The 17944-nt window shown below is 36.6% G+C and overlaps 1 protein-coding gene across 1 annotated transcript; it reads left to right on the plus strand.

The window, feature by feature from the left end:
• Window positions 1-6559: 6559 nt before the first annotated feature.
• Window positions 6560-16939, plus strand: LOC138372762 (cysteine-rich hydrophobic domain-containing protein 2-like). The gene is made up of 4 exons (XM_069338371.1): window positions 6560-6820; window positions 8238-8448; window positions 11915-12031; window positions 15138-16939. The coding sequence occupies exons 1-4, from the start codon at window positions 6696-6698 to the stop codon at window positions 15186-15188; spliced, it is 504 nt and encodes a 167-aa protein (XP_069194472.1). The 5' UTR covers window positions 6560-6695; the 3' UTR covers window positions 15189-16939.
• The last annotated feature ends 1005 nt before the right edge of the window (window positions 16940-17944 follow it).

The raw sequence follows: 17944 nt of genomic DNA on the forward strand, positions 1-17944 counted from the left end.
TTACATAAGAACATAAGAACAAAGGTAACTGCAGAAGGCCTATTGGCCCATACGAGGCAGCTCCTATTCTATAACCACCCAATCCCACTCATATACTTGTCCAACCCGTGCTTGAAACAATCGAGGGACCCCACCTCCACAATGTTACGCGGCAATTGGTTCCACAAATCAACAACCCTGTTACTGAACCAGTATTTACCCAAGTCTTTCCTAAATCTAAACTTATCCAATTTATACCCATTGTTTCGTGTTCTGTCCTGTGTTGATACTTTTAATACCCTACTAATATCCCCCCGGTTATGTCCATTCATCCACTTGTAAACCTCTATCATGTCACCCCTAACTCTTCGCCTTTCCAGTGAATGCAACTTAAGCTTTGTTAATCTTTCTTCATATGAAAGATTTCTAATTTGGGGAATTAACTTAGTCATCCTACGCTGGACACGTTCAAGTGAATTTATATCCATTCTATAATATGGCGACCAAAACTGAACTGCATAATCTAAATGGGGCCTAACTAGAGCAAGGTATAGCTTGAGAACCACACCAGGTGTCTTGTTACTAACGCTGCGATTAATAAATCCAAGTGTCCGATTTGCCTTATTACGAACATTTATGCATTGATCCTTTTGTTTTAAATTCTTACTAATCATAACTCCCAGATCCCTTTCGCAATCCGACTTCGCAATCACAACACCATCTAGCTCGTATCTTGTAACTCTATCATCATTACCTAACCTCAGAACTTTACATTTATCAGCATTAAACTGCATCTGCCAATCCTTTGACCATTTCAAAACCCTATCTAGATCAACTTGAAGTGATAGTGAGTCCTCCTCCGAATTAATTTCCCTACCGATTTTCGTATCATCGGCAAATTTGCAAATGTTGCTACTCAAACCTGAATCTAAATCATTTATATAAATTATAAACAACAGAGGTCCCAGGACAGAGCCTTGAGGCACTCCACTTACAACATTTTCCCACTCTGACTTGATTCCATTTATACTAACTCTCTGTTTCCTTTGGTATAGCCATGCCCTAATCCAGCTTAATATAGCACCCCCAATACCATGAGACTCTATCTTTTTAATCAGTCTTTCATGTGGCACTGTATCAAAAGCTTTGCTAAAGTCAAGGTATACAACATCGCAATCCTTACCACTATCAACTGCCTCAACAATGCTAGAATAAAAAGATAACAAATTTGTTAAACATGAACGGCCATTTATAAAACCATGTTGCGACTCAATTATTAATTTATGTTTTTCAAGATGAAGACGAATTTTATTTGCTATTATAGATTCGAGTAACTTTCCCACAATAGACGTTAGGCTAATTGGTCGATAGTTAGACGCAAGTGATCTATCTCCTTTCTTAAAAACTGGTATCACATTAGCAACTTTCCAAAACTCTGGCACTCTGCCTGACTCTATTGATTTATTAAATATGATTGACAGTGGGTCACAAAGCTCCTCTTTGCATTCTTTAAGCACCCTGGCAAACACTTCATCCGGCCCTGGGGATTTGTTTGGTTTGAGTTTTACTATTTGTTTAAGAACATCCTCCTTGGTAACTGCTAAACTCGTCAACCTGTCCTCGTCCCCACCCACATAGACTTGTTCGGCTGAAGGCATATTGTTAAGTTCCTCTTTAGTAAATACAGATACAAAATATTTATTAAAAATACTACTCATCTCTTCATCACTATCTGTTATTTGACCTGTCTCAGTTTTTAATGGACCTATCCTTTCCCTAGTCTTGGTACGATATAACTGAAAAAACCCTTTAGGATTTGTCTTTGCTTGCTCTGCTATGCGAACTTCATAGTTTCTTTTTGCTTTCCTTATCTCTTTTTTAACATTTCTAACCAGTTGTACGAATTCCTGTTCTAAAGTGACCTCCCCATTTTTAATCCTTTTGTACCAAGCTCTCTTTTTACCTATAAGGTTCTTCAAATTCTTTGTTATCCACTTTGGGTCATTAGTATTCGATCTATTCAATTTGTATGGTATACTACGTTCCTGTGCTCTGTTTAGAATATTCTTAAATAAGTTATATATTGAATCCACATCGAAATCCCCATTTAAGTCACCTATCGCTGGGTTCATGTCTCGCTCCAAGACCGGCCCACACCCCATACCCAAGAGTTTCCAATCAATTTGACCCAAAAAATTTCTTAGGCTATTAAAATCAGCTTTTCGAAAATCTGGCACTTTAACAGAATTTTCTCCTACTGGTCTATTCCATTCTATGCTAAATCTGATTTCTTTGTGATCACTGCTCCCTAGCTCACTCCCTATTTCGATGTCATTAATTTGCGTTTCCCTGTTAGTTAACACTAAATCTAAAATATTATTTTCCCGTGTTGGATCCTTAATGTGTTGCGTAAGAAAGCAATCGTCAATTAATTCTAGAAAATCTTCTGCTTCACTATTCCCTGTTTTGTTCAACCAGTTTATTCCGCTAAAATTAAAGTCACCCATGACATAAATACTGTTAGATCTAGATGCTCTAGATATTTCATCCCATAGATGCTTTGCTTCCATTCTGTCTAAATTTGGTGGCCTATATATTACTCCTATTATAATATTATTAGCTTTTTCGTTTAATTCTATCCAAATAGTTTCTGTGTGTGGCTCTGTTTTGATTCCCTCTTTGAGACTACATTTCAAATTGTCCCTAACATATATGGCTACTCCACCTCCTCGTCTAATATATCTATTTGTGTGAAATAGTTTAAATCCATATATTTGATATTCAGCTAATAGTTCTCTATTTTCTACATTCATCCACGTTTCGGTAAGTGCAATAATATCTATTTTTTCTGTGCAGACAAGAGCATTTAATTCGTTAATTTTATTTCTTAGACTTCTACTGTTAGTGTAATATACCCTAAGTGAATTGTTATTTTGCGGACCTTCTCTTTCCCTGATCGTTTTGCCAATTCCTTTCTCCCACAAACACATACTTTTATTACCTCCTTCCTCCAAATCAATTCCCATACCTCTATCTACTAACAGTTTAAACCCAAACAAACACCTCTAACCACTTCTTCTAACGAGTTCGCAACAGCAACAACCCCAGCTCTCGATAGATGCACCCCATCACGAGCATACATTTCATTTCTTCCATAGAAGTGTTCCCAGTTGTCTATGAAAGATATTGCATTTGATTTGCAATATCTTTCCAGCCGGCAATTGACACCAAGTGCCCTCGATATCCATTCATTTCCCACTCCCTTTCTTGGAAGAATGCCACATATGATCGGGATTCCTCCCTTGCTCCTAACTAACTCTATGGCTGTTTTATACCTCTGCATCAGTTCCTCACTCCTAACTCGACCAACATCATTTCCTCCCACGCTAATGCAAATAATGGGATTGTTCCCATTACCAGCCATAATATCATTCATGTTGTTTATAATATCACCAATGCCAGCTCCGGGATAGCAAACCCTTAACCTGTTCCCCCTATCTCTAGCACAAAACGTTCTATCCAAATACCTTATCTGGGAATCTCCCACAACTAATGTTTGCTTAGGTACTTCCTTTACTTTCTGAGGGGCCTGCGCTTCCTTTCTCTTCGTTGCTTTCCCTTTTGCGCGATCCGCAGTCTCACCACAGCACTCGTCCTCCAAAACGTCAAATGAATTAGAAGTTGCTATGGCGTTTGAAGGCGGCTTTATCAAAGTCTTCTTAAGGCCCCTGTCTTTCGCAACTCTCCAAGACGAGGTCCCTTTACTGCTGGTCTCCTCCTTCGTTACTTCTCGTTGTTTTTTAAGCTGACGCACCTCCTCCCGCAGAGAGTCCAACTCTGTCCTCAGGGCTCCCACTAGAGTCACCAGGTCCTTAACTACAACTTCCATATTGCTATGATAATATAACAACACTCAGGAGCTCCGGTTAACACAACCTCTCACTGTGACTTCACCTATTTTACCTCAATAAACTTATTTCAATTTCAATTTATGTAGCGAGTACAAACAATATACTGGTTTTATAAACAATATATACTTCTCATTAAGCTTAATGAGCTTAATTGATCAACCAGGCTGTGACTCATACGTCAGGCTGCGAGCAGCCACGTCCAACAGCCTGGTTGATCAGTCCGGCAACCAGGAGGCCTGGTCGACGACCGGGCCGCGGGGACGCTAAGCCCCGGAAGCACCTCAAGGTAACCTCAAGGTAACCTCAAGGTAATGGCGTAACTAATTAGCACTAATCGCAGAAGCTATACTCTCTTCTCTAATTACAGGTAATAGTTCTTCCATCCTCCTATCCTAGTGGAGGAAGCTGAGGTGTAGTCACGGAATATAAGCAAGCATAAAGTGAATACAGGGTTGACAGATTGGGCTACAAGTAGCGAATTGGGCTACTTTTGAGAGCCCCGCGCTCCCAAATTTTTAATTTCGCTACTTGCTACTTTTTGGGCTAATTTAAAAGCAAGTTGGGCTAATTTGGGCTATTAATGTTAAGCAACTCAATGATGATTATTTATGGTCAGATGCAACACAAAGAAGCACCCCGTGATAGCAGCCATAGACTGACAATTTAAATGCGAGCACAGCACGCAGTATATCCTTTTACGACCGAAGATCACATTCCACACAGCCCCGCTCCTGTGCCAGGTAAGTCCCCTACGGGCTCACCATAGCCCGTGTGCTACCTGCCCCGCTCCTGTGCCAGGTAAGTTACGGGCTCACCATAGCCCGTTCCTGATACAACAGATGACTAAGCTCTGGTATGATTTTTGTCGTAAGACATAGCTCCATAGCTCTGGTAAGACATGGCTCCAGAGCAGCTATATCTTTCTGAAGATGAGCTCTCCATGCCTGGATGTAATAATTCATGTGGGGGCGCACCATCTACAGTCTAAGTAGACCTAGGCGTGCGGTTACACAACTGGTCGGGCTCCGGTTAAATAACTGGTCGGGCTCCGGTTAAATAACTGGTCGGGCTCCGGTTAAATAACTGGTCGGGCTCCGGTTACACAACCTGTCGGGTTACGATTACATTACTCCAGGGGTGTGACTTGTTGGGTTTTGGGTTGTGCATGGTCGTTCTCTGGTTCGTGCATGGTTGTGCTCCAATGGTTGTTTGTGTACTAGTGCTCCAGGTTTGTTTGCTAAGGCTCTGTTTATATGTTTGCTAGAAATCCGGGTTTCTTTTTTTTGTATATAGTTCAATTGTTTGCTATGGCTCAAGAGTTGGTGTCTAGGGCAAGTGGAGGGTTTTAGGTAGGGCTAAGGAGATTTTTGTTTGGTCGAGCTAGGAATGGAGTTTGGTTGTGCTTTGGGACTGTTTAGCTTTGTGGGAGTTGGATGAGATGTATACTTGCTAGGCTTATGGTTATACAACTGGTCAGGGTCCGTTTACACAACTGGTCGGTCTCCGGTTACACAACTGGTTGGGCTCCGGGGTTGTCATTTGGGCTTCAGGTTGTGCATTACCCTAGCTCTTTGTGTAGTGAAATTTTAAAATAAAGTTAGATATATATTCACACGTACTAAAAGAATAAGGGTGGTAGGAGAAGAAAATATCAAAGTGTTCAGTGAGGATCCACATGATCTTCTCTGGGTACTCTTTATTTTCTTCTCTGAGGCTATGGGTCCCTACACTTGCACCGGAGGTGGTACCCCTTTTAGGTTAAAAAAATTATATAAATATAATGTGTAAATATATTATATATGTGTGTGTGTGCAGAAATAATATTAATAAATCAATTAACATCGTGTAGTGTACTCTATATATCAAAATATATTACTTTGAAACCCGTATTAGTCACTAAACAAAAAATTGGGCTACTCTTATTACAAATTCGCTACTTTTAGACCGTCAGCTCGCTACTTCCAGCAATTTGGACCTGGCAACCCTGAGGGGTATGAGGTACTTTGTGTCCCTCATGTTACTCTGCTCTGTTACTACTTCATACACACACGAATATTTGAAGATATTCTTGTGCTGTACCCAGACTTTGCTAGTGCAGGTTAATAGATCATCCTTACACTTCATGGTCTCTCCTGATTCCATGTATGACTAACCATCCTGTGAGATGTAGATATTATATAAACTTATAGCTAGTTTTTGATCTACACTCTGTAATCCTTCGTATAGAATACGGTAGCAGCACATTACTGTGTATACTTAAGCTTGTTAATAATTTTTTTTTTATTCTAAACTTATTAAATTTGTGTCCACTGTTTCGTGTTTATATATTTAGCACACTATTGGTGGATAAAGTCTTCAGCCGAGGAGGAACACCGGGGGAACGAATAATAGAGAGATAAGTGAACGTTGACCAGTGCGATAACATTGAACTGTGTAAAACCTAACTATTAACATGTGGCTGGGTATAGCCTTGGTAAACAGAGCGGGCCTGACGTCACGGTCACATCGCCCCGTGATTGGTCACAAGGGTCAATTGCGTCACTTGTTTTCATGTTGTGATTGGTGGTTGGCAGCGATGTCTGGTCCTCCAGCACACCACCGGGTTATTACTTAACCCACCAAGTCATTATGTCTCCAGTCCGCTGTTGTCACCCGTAGAGACAGCCGCTTATCTTTATAATTTATTCGAAATGCTATAATTATTATTATTTGCCAATTTTTAAAAGTTTTTGACGCGTTATGGTGATGAGATTGTGAAATAGTTTATACTCGGCGACCTCTGCGTGTGTTAGTGTAAACAGAAAGATGGCAGATTTCGATGCCATCAACACCATCGAGAGGGATGAGGAGGATAATTCTTCCTCGTCCCTAGAGTCCTACACACAGACGCCTGAGCCTGTCATCATTAGAGGTGCAGGCAACATTACCGTGTAAGTGAGGGAGTATTTAAGACTCGCAAGGCAGCCAGTGGGATCTGGTATGGTGTCATTGTCTCCCCAATAGGGCCTGGAGCTGGAGCTTTGCCCTCGCGACTTTCTGCAACACATATGGGTCTGGAAGGAATATTTAACGAGGCTCTTATGCACATGTAACTAACAAGAACATTTTAACGAAGTGTTTAGTGCTTTGCTTGAATATCACATACTTCCTGAGACTTGAAAAGTTTATCACATCCACTTCTCAAACTTTTCTGTACTGTGGCTGGTTCATGTATTAAATTATTTTGTATTCTACTAGGATGGTTTGTGCAGAAATAAGAAGCACAGTTGTTCATATCAAAAGCATTAAGATTTATATATAAACATGTCGGTACAGGGGTGAAGCGATGTCTGCTTATTTTTCTGTGGTAAAGAGTTTGTTCATGAGTTTCATTAGGTGTGTTCAGCACTGACGTGACGAGTGATATACTGCTTGGTTTAAATTTTGCCATAAGAGTCGACAGGGATATAAAATAATACAAAATAATTGGGCAATACACTGGAAGGCTGGTGCTCAGCCAGGCTGCAGTAAATCTATATAAAAAAAAAAACGTACTATATTTAAGCTCTGAATAGCTAGGCAGAGTACATAAACTAATTTAAAAATTTAATAAAGTGAAAAACATTTGATAATGTAGAATAATTATAAAGAGATTGATGTATGAATTAATTATTTTACATTGTGCTGTTTTAAAGGTAACGAGGTAAGTAGCCACAGCGTTTTCCCGCCTCTAAATTTTGTCCTTGTCTATTGTTTGAAAATTTACTACAATGATCTTTTTTTTTTAAGGAAGCCCATTACTTTCTTAAAAATAATTTAAGAATTGGCTGTTTGATAAATCTTTATCTAATCTATACTGTATATGTATGCTGGTTTCTAGCTCATTGGGTGTTCATCTATTTGAGTTTACATATGTGGGCTCTTCATTAATTTTTTAACCTGATTTGTATGAACAGTACAAATAAAAACTTATCCCATAATCAAATAGTGCAGAGCTCTTTAGAGTCTAGTCAGTTCATCTTCAATATGCAGACGATGAGTCACAATAACGTAGCTAAAGATACCATTACCAAACCACGCATCAGAAAATGGAGAAACAATGATGTTTTGGTCTGCCCTGGACCATTATCAAGTCGATATGAAGTCTATGCGATAGAAAATTAGGAATGCATATTGGTCATAAATTAGGGACTCTGTAACTGCATGGAAATGTGAAATCTTATACATTTTAAGAATTGAAAATGGTAGTGGTACATAAAGGGTACATAAAGTTGTAACTACTGTACTTAAATTTTACTTTTGCTGTAGTATGTAGGAGTATTGGAGGAGTATGTGATGTATTTAATCAGTGGCTTATTTTCATTGCAGGTTTGGCCTAAGTAACCGCTTTTGTCGAGATTTCCCAAGTGCATTGACTGGCAGATTAGCTCCAGAAGAATTTACAGGCTCAGTAGGGCGTGTAAACACAGTTCTCAGGAAGACACTACCAGTATCTGCTCGATGGCTTCTCTGTGGCTGCTGCTTCTGTTTGTGTACCTGTGGTTGTTCTCTTTGGCCAGTAATATGCCTTAGTAAAAGGGTATGTGATGGATAATAATTTTCTGGCTAATGCAGTTGCTTTATAAACACTGATCTGTAGTTACCTTGTATTCCTGGGAGTACAGTATCCAGCACATCAGTTTGAATTCTCCTCAGTGGGACCCTACTGATTTTCTCATTTACAAACACTATTAAGTAACATCAAAATTAATGACATAACCGGGGCAAAATACATTCCTGCATCATCTCACTATTGACATGGTACACTACTGCTTAACACTGCATCATGGACATGGTGTGCTATTGCTTCTCATCACATCATGGACGTGAGAAACGTAGAGGCTGATGTTTACTTTTTCAGTTTTAAGGTTATTGGTTCTGATGAGATTGATTTACTGTATTAGGGTTCCATGGCTTTGAAGTCGCACAAACGTGTTATCAAGTGCACATTTTCAGTAGTAAGAGTCAAAAGTTTATAATTTGTCCTGCAGAAGGTATTTGTATTTCCCTGATTTACTAATGGCAAGCTTAGTTTCATGGCCCCTTATGGTGGGTGCACTATCAAGAGATTTGTCTGCATTGCTGACACTTGCACATGCATTGCCTACATGACAGAACCTACATGCACAAATCCTTTCAGTTAATGGACCTCCTGCAAACGGTAAAGATTGGGCTCAAAAGTACCCCCCTTGATTCACTTCAATCCCCAGCTAGTAGAACATTAAAACACTATTAGTGAATGTTTATGCTTTAAATAGCAAACTAAATGATGGCTGAACTATTACGAATATTGAAGTGGTTAGCTGAAGGCATATTGGTAGGTAGCATTGGCTTATGAGCACCACCTTTTGTCATTTCGTGCATTTAAAAAGTAAGGAATTTGAGCAAGAAAAATCTGCTGCACTTGACAAAACCACTACAGCAATATCACAAACTTTGTACAAAGTTTGAGTGCTTCCCAGGATTTGTAACTTAACATGCCATTCCTGATTTCATCTATTATCTATATCTATTCCTATTTCATTCTCCTATAACCCTGGCTTTCATTGTCCAGCCAAAAACCTGATTTTCTTTACTCAAAACATTTTTGTTTTTGCATAAATTCTTAAAAGAAAAGGTGCAGTCAAGTCTTTCAAATATTCATTTGCATTTAATTTTCTGAATATATTTCATCAATACTTATGGCTTTCCCCACATTATTGCATCTGTGCTGATGTGCATATTCTTTCCATAGGCATATTCTTTTTCACTCCCGCAAAATCAATCATGTTTACAATTTGAACTGTTATCAATTCCATTCATCTCACTTTTTCAGTACTTCCTCCAGCTTTATTTCTTCTTAACCGGTTAACTTTCTTCCATTTCTATATATAATATAGGTGTCTGAAATAAATTAGGCTTGGTGCCTGCTTTTGGTAATAACTTCTGAAATGTGTTAATTTTTCTTTCAAGCTCCTCATTCACTCATTTCACTTCTGAACTAATCTTTGACGTGTATTTTAGTCTCGTCTTGATACAATTTTTTCTTTTCTCATCCCTATATACCTCTTGCATGACACTGTTTTGTCTGTCCATTAAAATATTAAAAATAACAATGTCTATGCAGTATATAAAAATACATTTGATACATGATAGTGGAGAATTAACAGGTAATAAAGTTAAATTATATGAAGCCACTAATGTGTAGTGTTTAAGGTACTGTATAATGTAAACATAATTAGGCAATTTATTTATAAATTTAATGGGGTAGCACTTAATACTAAACAAGGAGTAAGTGAATATGATTTCATTTTTAAGAGATTTGGCAAATGATTTAAAATTTGTGATATTTAGAAACTGGTTTTTAGCAACAGTTCAAATATAGTATTGTTTACAATACCAGCAAAATACAGATTAACATGTTGGGTGAGGAAATGAGTAAAATTGCTTACATAATGTTAGATATTATTTAGTTTCTTTCTTAAACTGATTGAGAGAAGTACAGTTCTTAATTTAATTTGAGAGGACATTTTCAGTTTAATTAAGGACCTTTTAACAGAAGCTGAACTGTCTTGCAAATTAAGTTGTACTCTTGGAATATCAAATAGAAGTTTATTTCTTGTATGGTGCCTATCTATTCTGTTACAGCCCTCTAGAAAGTGTTTAAGGTCATGATTAATATTGCAATTCAGAATTTTATAGATATTGAGCACACTTGGGACTGTATGAAGTGATGTGATATTTAGCATACTCATGGATTTCAGGAATGGTACTGAATACTGTATAGGATTAGTTTGTTATTGTTCTAATTACTGATTTATGTTTAGTAATTAAGGGTCAAAGAGTCTTTTAAGGAGTTGTAGATCCCTAAGCATAGATGCCATAGGTGATTTATGGATAGACAAGTAATTGGATTTAAGAGAATACCTACTGTTTTAGAAACTTTTTTGGTTATATTTTGTATGTGGCAGTTGAAATTGTTTGTTGTCGATATGAACACCAAGGAATTTTCCATTTACTCTCTCAATTTGAGTAGTCTTAATTCTTAGTTCAATTCCATTGGTGGGCTTATTTCCAGACAACACTGAAAAATGTATTAAGTGCAAATTTAACTGCCACAAATCGACATTATTTTAGTAATGTGTTCACTGTATTACAGTGTATTTAGGATTAGTGGGTTACTATTTTAAGAAAATGGAAGTTGTCATTAGCAAATATAATTGACTTCAGGTATTAAGTTGTATTTGGTAGAATGTGAATTAGAATGAGTGGACGACCAAGTACCCTGTGGAACACCAATGTTAATTGGTAGTGTGGGAGAAGTAGCATCATTCACAGTAATATACTGATGCACATCATTGAGATAAGATTGAAGGTATTGACAAGAGTGAATTCTGCTTCCATAGTATTTTAGTTTGAGAAGGTTATTCTGGTTAACAATCTGCTCTGATGACATTATTGGGTGGGAAATTTGACTGGGGCAGTACATCCGTCAAATGATAATGCAGGTGTCTATAAGGTCAGGGATAGAAACCTCACATAGAGCAGGTCAACAAATAGAGCTATGAGGGGCAATCATTTTTGTCAAAAGCTGCATGTATCACACTGAGCATAATAAAGCATCGTGCTATTTTATGGTCCGAAGTCACGTTGGCAGGAGCTAGTTACCGTATGTTATGTTTAGCTAGGTAGGAGTAAAGCTGTTTGTACTTTAAGTTTTTCACAAATATTTTGAACAAGGTGGGTAGGACTGATATTACAATAGTCTAAAAATGTGTTATTTCAATGAGATCACCACGCTAGCCTTTTTAAGAACATCAGGGAAGATACAGTTTGATTTATTGTAGAGCAAAGCTATAGCTGAGCTTTAACACCCCGAGGCATTTTTTTTTAAGTTGACCTTTCATAGTTTGTAGCCATATTTATCCATTTTTTATTTATTTTACCTCTGACATCTTGGTGATAGTGTTGCATAGTTTATATTATTGTTGGCCATCAAATGTTTCTCATTATAATTTGTATTTCAGACAAGAAATGCAATAGAAAAAACTTTAGAAGCAGAAAATACTAACCTGTATCACAAACTCGGCTTACACTGGCGACTTGCAAGACAACGATGTGATAATTCTTCACTCATGGAGTATGTAAGTACACTATTGCATTAGATGTGTTTGTATTATTGTACAGTACTGTATATAGTAAAACAGTCAACTTCATTTCCTTGGAAAACATCATTTTATAAATTCAGCAAAATTAATTTTTATCATTCCAAATACAAAATTGTTGCAAAGTGATCACATTTATTAGTAAATGTAATCTTATAAATACAACTTGTATAGTTTAACTGTTTTTTTCTGAATACCATTACTGTACTGTACGTGCCCGAAATGCTATGTGTACTAGTGGCTTTAGGTATTGTATGTACTAGCTCTATCTATAAATCCAACATTATATTTGTAAAACAACTATGTATGTACTTTCCTGAATAAAATTTACTTACTTACAATTTAAAATTGAATGCAGAATTATACAAAGTTTGTTGTAATTGTCATCAATAATTATCATAAAACATACAATCATTTGAAATTTGTGTGCGTCTCATGCCTTGAACAGTTTGAGCCTCTGTTTTTTTCTTATGCCAATTTTCATTGTAATCTATTCATTTGCCATTAGTAAAACTATTATTTCCAGTTCGGGGCTCCCTGATTGTGGAAAGTCTTCTTTATTGCCTAACAATATGGCTCTTATTAAATTTTGAGGACTGTTTTTCCAAAACTGGGTTTCTCCTCCAGGATTGAGTTTTTTTTTATTTACTGCAGTCAATATTTATAAAGTAAATTATATTAAATGACAAAGCACACAAAATGCAATTTGTAATCAAAATATTTGCATTATTATGCAACAATAAATATTTGCAATGGCATTGCCAACTGAAACCACCTATCTAATTTCCAGGTTATAATTTTAGTTTCATAAATACCGAATTTTTAAAAGCTATTTAATCAATACAGTACAGTTATAGCTTTATTATCATTACCCCAATGCCCACTTGCATTGGGTAGGAAGGAAATGGCCAGAAGAAAACCAATTTAATAATAGTGATAGCAACTCTTCATATGATGAAAGTAGAGGGTATGTAATATGCAGTAAAGATATAGCGTGAATTAGGAAAACAGTAGTGAAAAATTATTCGGAAAACGTAAATCTGGTTTTGGAAAGAAAGAAGTGCAACCTGGAGACTTGTGGTTAGGTAAATAAGAATGTATGATACGGGATAATGTTGACTGGTAAAGGGGAGATTAGAAATGGGTGGAGATAAAAATGTACTTTGAAAGCGTAATATTTTGAAACGATGAAAGAGGTGCTAATGGGAATTTAATTGACTTTGGTGTGAGAAGGGTGCAAGATAGTTTTCCACCTGGCTATGTAGTATCTGTGGACAAACTTCAATTAAGTTGAAATTTGGGAATGCTGCAGGTGCTGTTGAAGTGCAGTAAATGCAGAAATCGTTGAATGTAGTGGAGAATATGACTATTTCAATAGCCACACGTTGAGGGTTAATGTAGGAGTATGCCAGGAGTGTATGATGTAAGCTTTGCTTTTCTGTATATTCTTCGATGAAGTCTTGAGGGAGATTGTTAGAAGTGTAACCCTAATTTGAAGTAGGCTGATGAAAGTTCTTTTTGAAAAGAGAGAAAAAAAGTTATTTAGGCTAGTTGAAATTGTATCGAAGTGAGAAAATATTATTAAAAGGAATGTTGAAAAAGCCAAGTTGTGATGGTGGAGAAAATAAAATGTGCTAAATAAATATAAACGTTTGAATGTTGAAAGTGGCTGATCAGTTTAAATACTGTACCTTAAATGTGTGATTGATAAGAAGAATTTGTGCAATGAAGTTTAGTGTAATATCAATCGAGGGAAGGAAAGAGGTTGGTGCAATGAAAAGAAGTGCCATGTGCGAGCGGTCTTTTGTCTCCTTCTGTTGACTTTGTGGCATAATGCAGAGCTTCTGCATGTGCATGAGAATCTGGAAATTACCCCTAGGTGACCACGACACACAGGCAGAGTGTACGAAACCTATTTCCCTTCACTGAGACCTAGCTTGTTTGATCGCTAATGAGAGCTCATAGTTTGAGCAGCATGATGATGCTACAAGGCTGTCTTTGGTTTAGACAGTAGGGTGCAACATTTCCATGTAGAAGTGAGCACCAGACAGCTGCTGGCATCTCAGGAGCTGCTGGCTATGGACACCTGCCTCGGGCAGTATGAAAGAGATTTAGAGGCGAGACTACCCACCATACTTGACTCTGGAATTGGTGATTTAGCCATGTCACAACTCCATGTGCCCATAGTTGGGTCTACGATGTACCAACATGCATAAAAGCCACTGAATAGCCAATTGCTGACTGCCTAACCTTAGAGACAAAGGCTGGAGCTGGCTGGCTAAGGCAGGCTTCTGTGCCTTTGTAAATCTTTCCAGCTAAGGACGTGAAGTATAAGAGACATACAGTATGTCATTGGTCATTAACTAGAACACATTATCTAAGTTCTTGGGCAAAGTTACTACAGTACCCAGATTTGTCAAGAGTTCTTGCAGGTGGGCAGAATCCTAAGTTGTATTTAATTCTGAGAATTAAGTGATTATCATAGATACCACAGGTGTAGCATCTAGATGCAACAGGACCGCGAGAAGTAATTGCCTAACTAAGTGTAGTTACAGGACGAGAGCTACGCTTGTGGTGTCCCGTCTTCCCAGCACTGTCATGTAACGCTTTAAAATTACATGGGTTTGGCCTCCACTACCTTCTCACCGAACTTGTTCTAACCAAGTGTGTATAATATATGTATAGGTGTGTGTGTGTGTGTGTGTGTGTGTGTGTGTGCGCGCAGAAAATAAATAAATAAGTTAATAAATATATATTATATATATATATAATATAATATATATATAATATAATATATATATAATATATAATATATATATATATATTATATATATATATATATATATATATATATATATAATATAATATAATTAAAGGCTGGGGTTCATATATTGTGAAGTAGGCTGTTGGTCAACAAAGATGTTTTAATGAAAAAAGTAGGTTTAATGTTACGGTCACAGTTCAATATTGGATGTTTCTTGCCATTTTATGCTAAAGTGAATTACAGTTTAGTTTAAAATGTATATACTATTTCTGATAATCCTCATGTGAAATTGTTCTAATGTTGTCCAATACCCCAATTCAGGTTCTGGTGATAGAAGTTATTCCCAAAAAAGATATACTACGACCTGACTGACGGAGTAGGTTGGCCTCGTCCCCAGAGCTTTTCAGAAAAGTCAAGGGGAGGCTGACTCTAGTGATGACTTGTCATATGCCATCAGATTTGACAGAGTGGCATGGGTCACAAATGTTATCCTTGACATTTACTTTACTCATCAGTTATTGGTGAAGCACTTTCTCCATGCTTTGGCATTTGTCTAATTTCACATACTTCACTTGTTTCTTATCGAGTCATAAAAGTATAAGTTTTAATGTATATACAGGTACAATATTATTGCAAATACAGTACTCTGTAATGTACATAATATGCCCCTTTGTATATAGAAGGCTTTGGAGGCACACTTTCTCAAGTATTTTTTGATGAAAGTTGAATATTTGGGCTATCATTCTGTAAATTTTGCCATATTCATATTTTAAGTACAATACTCTGGTACATTTCTACCTTATGGCAATAAGTGACCAGAGAGAAATGATGGTTCACACAACACAAGTTACTGTAGGATGTAGCCTTATATGTTAAGTCATTGTAAGGTGCTCTCATTATAACATGTATGGTTGCAATTTACACTTAATTTTCCATTTGTATTACCACAGAAGTATATCTGTAACACGGGTGGACCTTTGGTCAGTTGCTGTATAGGCTTCATCATTTTTATTCAAAGTGAGAAACAGTAATGACATTTAAACTGACAGTAACCATGGAACAATCCATTAATATATGATGTGCAATGATTCCAAGTTCTACTTTTTAAATGTACAGAGAAATGCACTCTTCGTTGACAGACATGCCAGAAATAATCTATAGTCAGGACTTGCTGTGTGTTCAGCAGGGTGGCGTGGTTAGTACCTTCTCGATACAAACTAAACAGCCCTGCGAGTACCTTTGAAACACTTCATTCACCCATATGTTCTTTATTCTAATTTCTGTTTACTAGTCCTTCTCAATATGAATTAGATTAACTTTACTTGGATATACCATACTGTACAAATTTAATAATTCCCTTTATGGTCTGTACTTTAGTTTCAGCTCCCTTCTTAATACAGTATCATTTGTTTCTTGGCTTCCTAATAACGTTGTCTATCAAAATGTCCCCACTTGAAAAAAAAAAAGCCTTAGCTTGTGCATACGATATAGATGCAGTGTTCGAGTGTTAGACTCGTGTTTCATTTGGAAATTAGTGTTGATGTGGATATCTTGGTTAACTAGCTAGTGGCTTAGCTCTTCATTACTCTGGTACTATAATATACTTTAGTTTAAATCTGGGTATTTTTCTTGCAGAATTTTCTTCCCCCCCCAAATGTTTATTATTTAAGAATTTATTAAGTATGTAAGGTTCACTCAACAATATTTTTTACAAATATGATCCACTTTCTTTATATTGGTACAGTACAGTACGTACTCAGATTTTGGTTTGTCATCAATTAAAAAGTATTCTTTGTATGTGCAGACGACGAGTCACAATAACGTGGCTGAAGATATGATGACCAAACCACACATCAGAAAATTAAGACAAGACAACGTTTCGGTCCGTCCTGGAGTATTATCAAGTTGTGTAATCGTCCAACCTGATAATGGTCCAGGACAGACCTAAATGTTGTCGTTTCTTCATTTTCTGATGTGTGGTCTAGTCTTCATCCTTTGTATGTCATTATTATACCAAAATTATCGCAACAAACTTTACTTTATTTCCATAAATTATATATTAATTCTATACTTTGATGTTTCCTACTATAATGTACAGTAAATAAAAGATCGGAGAAACTAAACATTCTTGCCTTACTACAGCCATAAACTACATGCTTGATAAATTTGCGAGTCTTCGGCAAAGACTCTTGTCCATGCAAGCTCTTTATGTACACATTAGCTTTCACTTCACATCTTGCATTCATAACGTGTTCCAGTCATTCACTGCGAGTTCTGTCATGCATTATACAGTACCTTATTTTATATAAATAAATATATTTACATTAAATTACATTTGGCAGTATACTGAGTTTGTTAGTAGATATACATATATCTTGAGGTTTACATGAAGATTTGCCAAACCAATTTGCAAGGCAAATGTACTGCAAAAATTTGAGTCAATAAGGTTTAAAAGTTTGTAGTTAATTTCCATGTTTTCCTTATCTGGGCTTCATATTAGTACATTTAAATGCAGTATTTTGTAAAAAAATTTAGAATGTCATTCTTAAGATTTCTGCTTACTTAATACTTAATAAATACTTAAGTGTATTTATTGCACTTTAGTATTAACAGAATATTGATGTCTATAGCAAAAATGGTTACAACAACAAGATTTCATCTCTCATCTGAAGTGCAATTGAATCATGCCTTTTGCTTTTGTCTTGCTCATGTATACTGTATATGTGTGTGTGTGTGTGTGTGTGTGTGTGTGCTCCCTTCTTATGAAATATGCTTGGGTGCTGTGTTCACCAGGCATTGTATGCAAGGAATAATGTTTTGCACATGATTTATTGTAAATTGCTCATGTTGACTGATAATGAAGTTCAGATTGAAATAGTTTTTTTTCATGCCATAAATTATTAAAGTTTCTTTGGAAACAGGAATTGCTTCATTTACAGAATAAAGGACATCTCACATAAGTCATTCTTGGAAAATATCATATTTTTATTTTATTTTAATACATGCTTTGGCATGCCTGTGGGGTGGCAACTACGGAATTTACAATATTGATCTTGAAGTTACGGCTCCTTTTACGGATATGGAATATTAAGAGTGAAAAAATTAATGGTGATAGACTATTAACACAG

This window comes from Procambarus clarkii, chromosome 39 (genome assembly GCF_040958095.1).
Source record: "Procambarus clarkii isolate CNS0578487 chromosome 39, FALCON_Pclarkii_2.0, whole genome shotgun sequence".
Taxonomy (NCBI): Eukaryota; Metazoa; Arthropoda; class Malacostraca; order Decapoda; family Cambaridae; genus Procambarus; species Procambarus clarkii.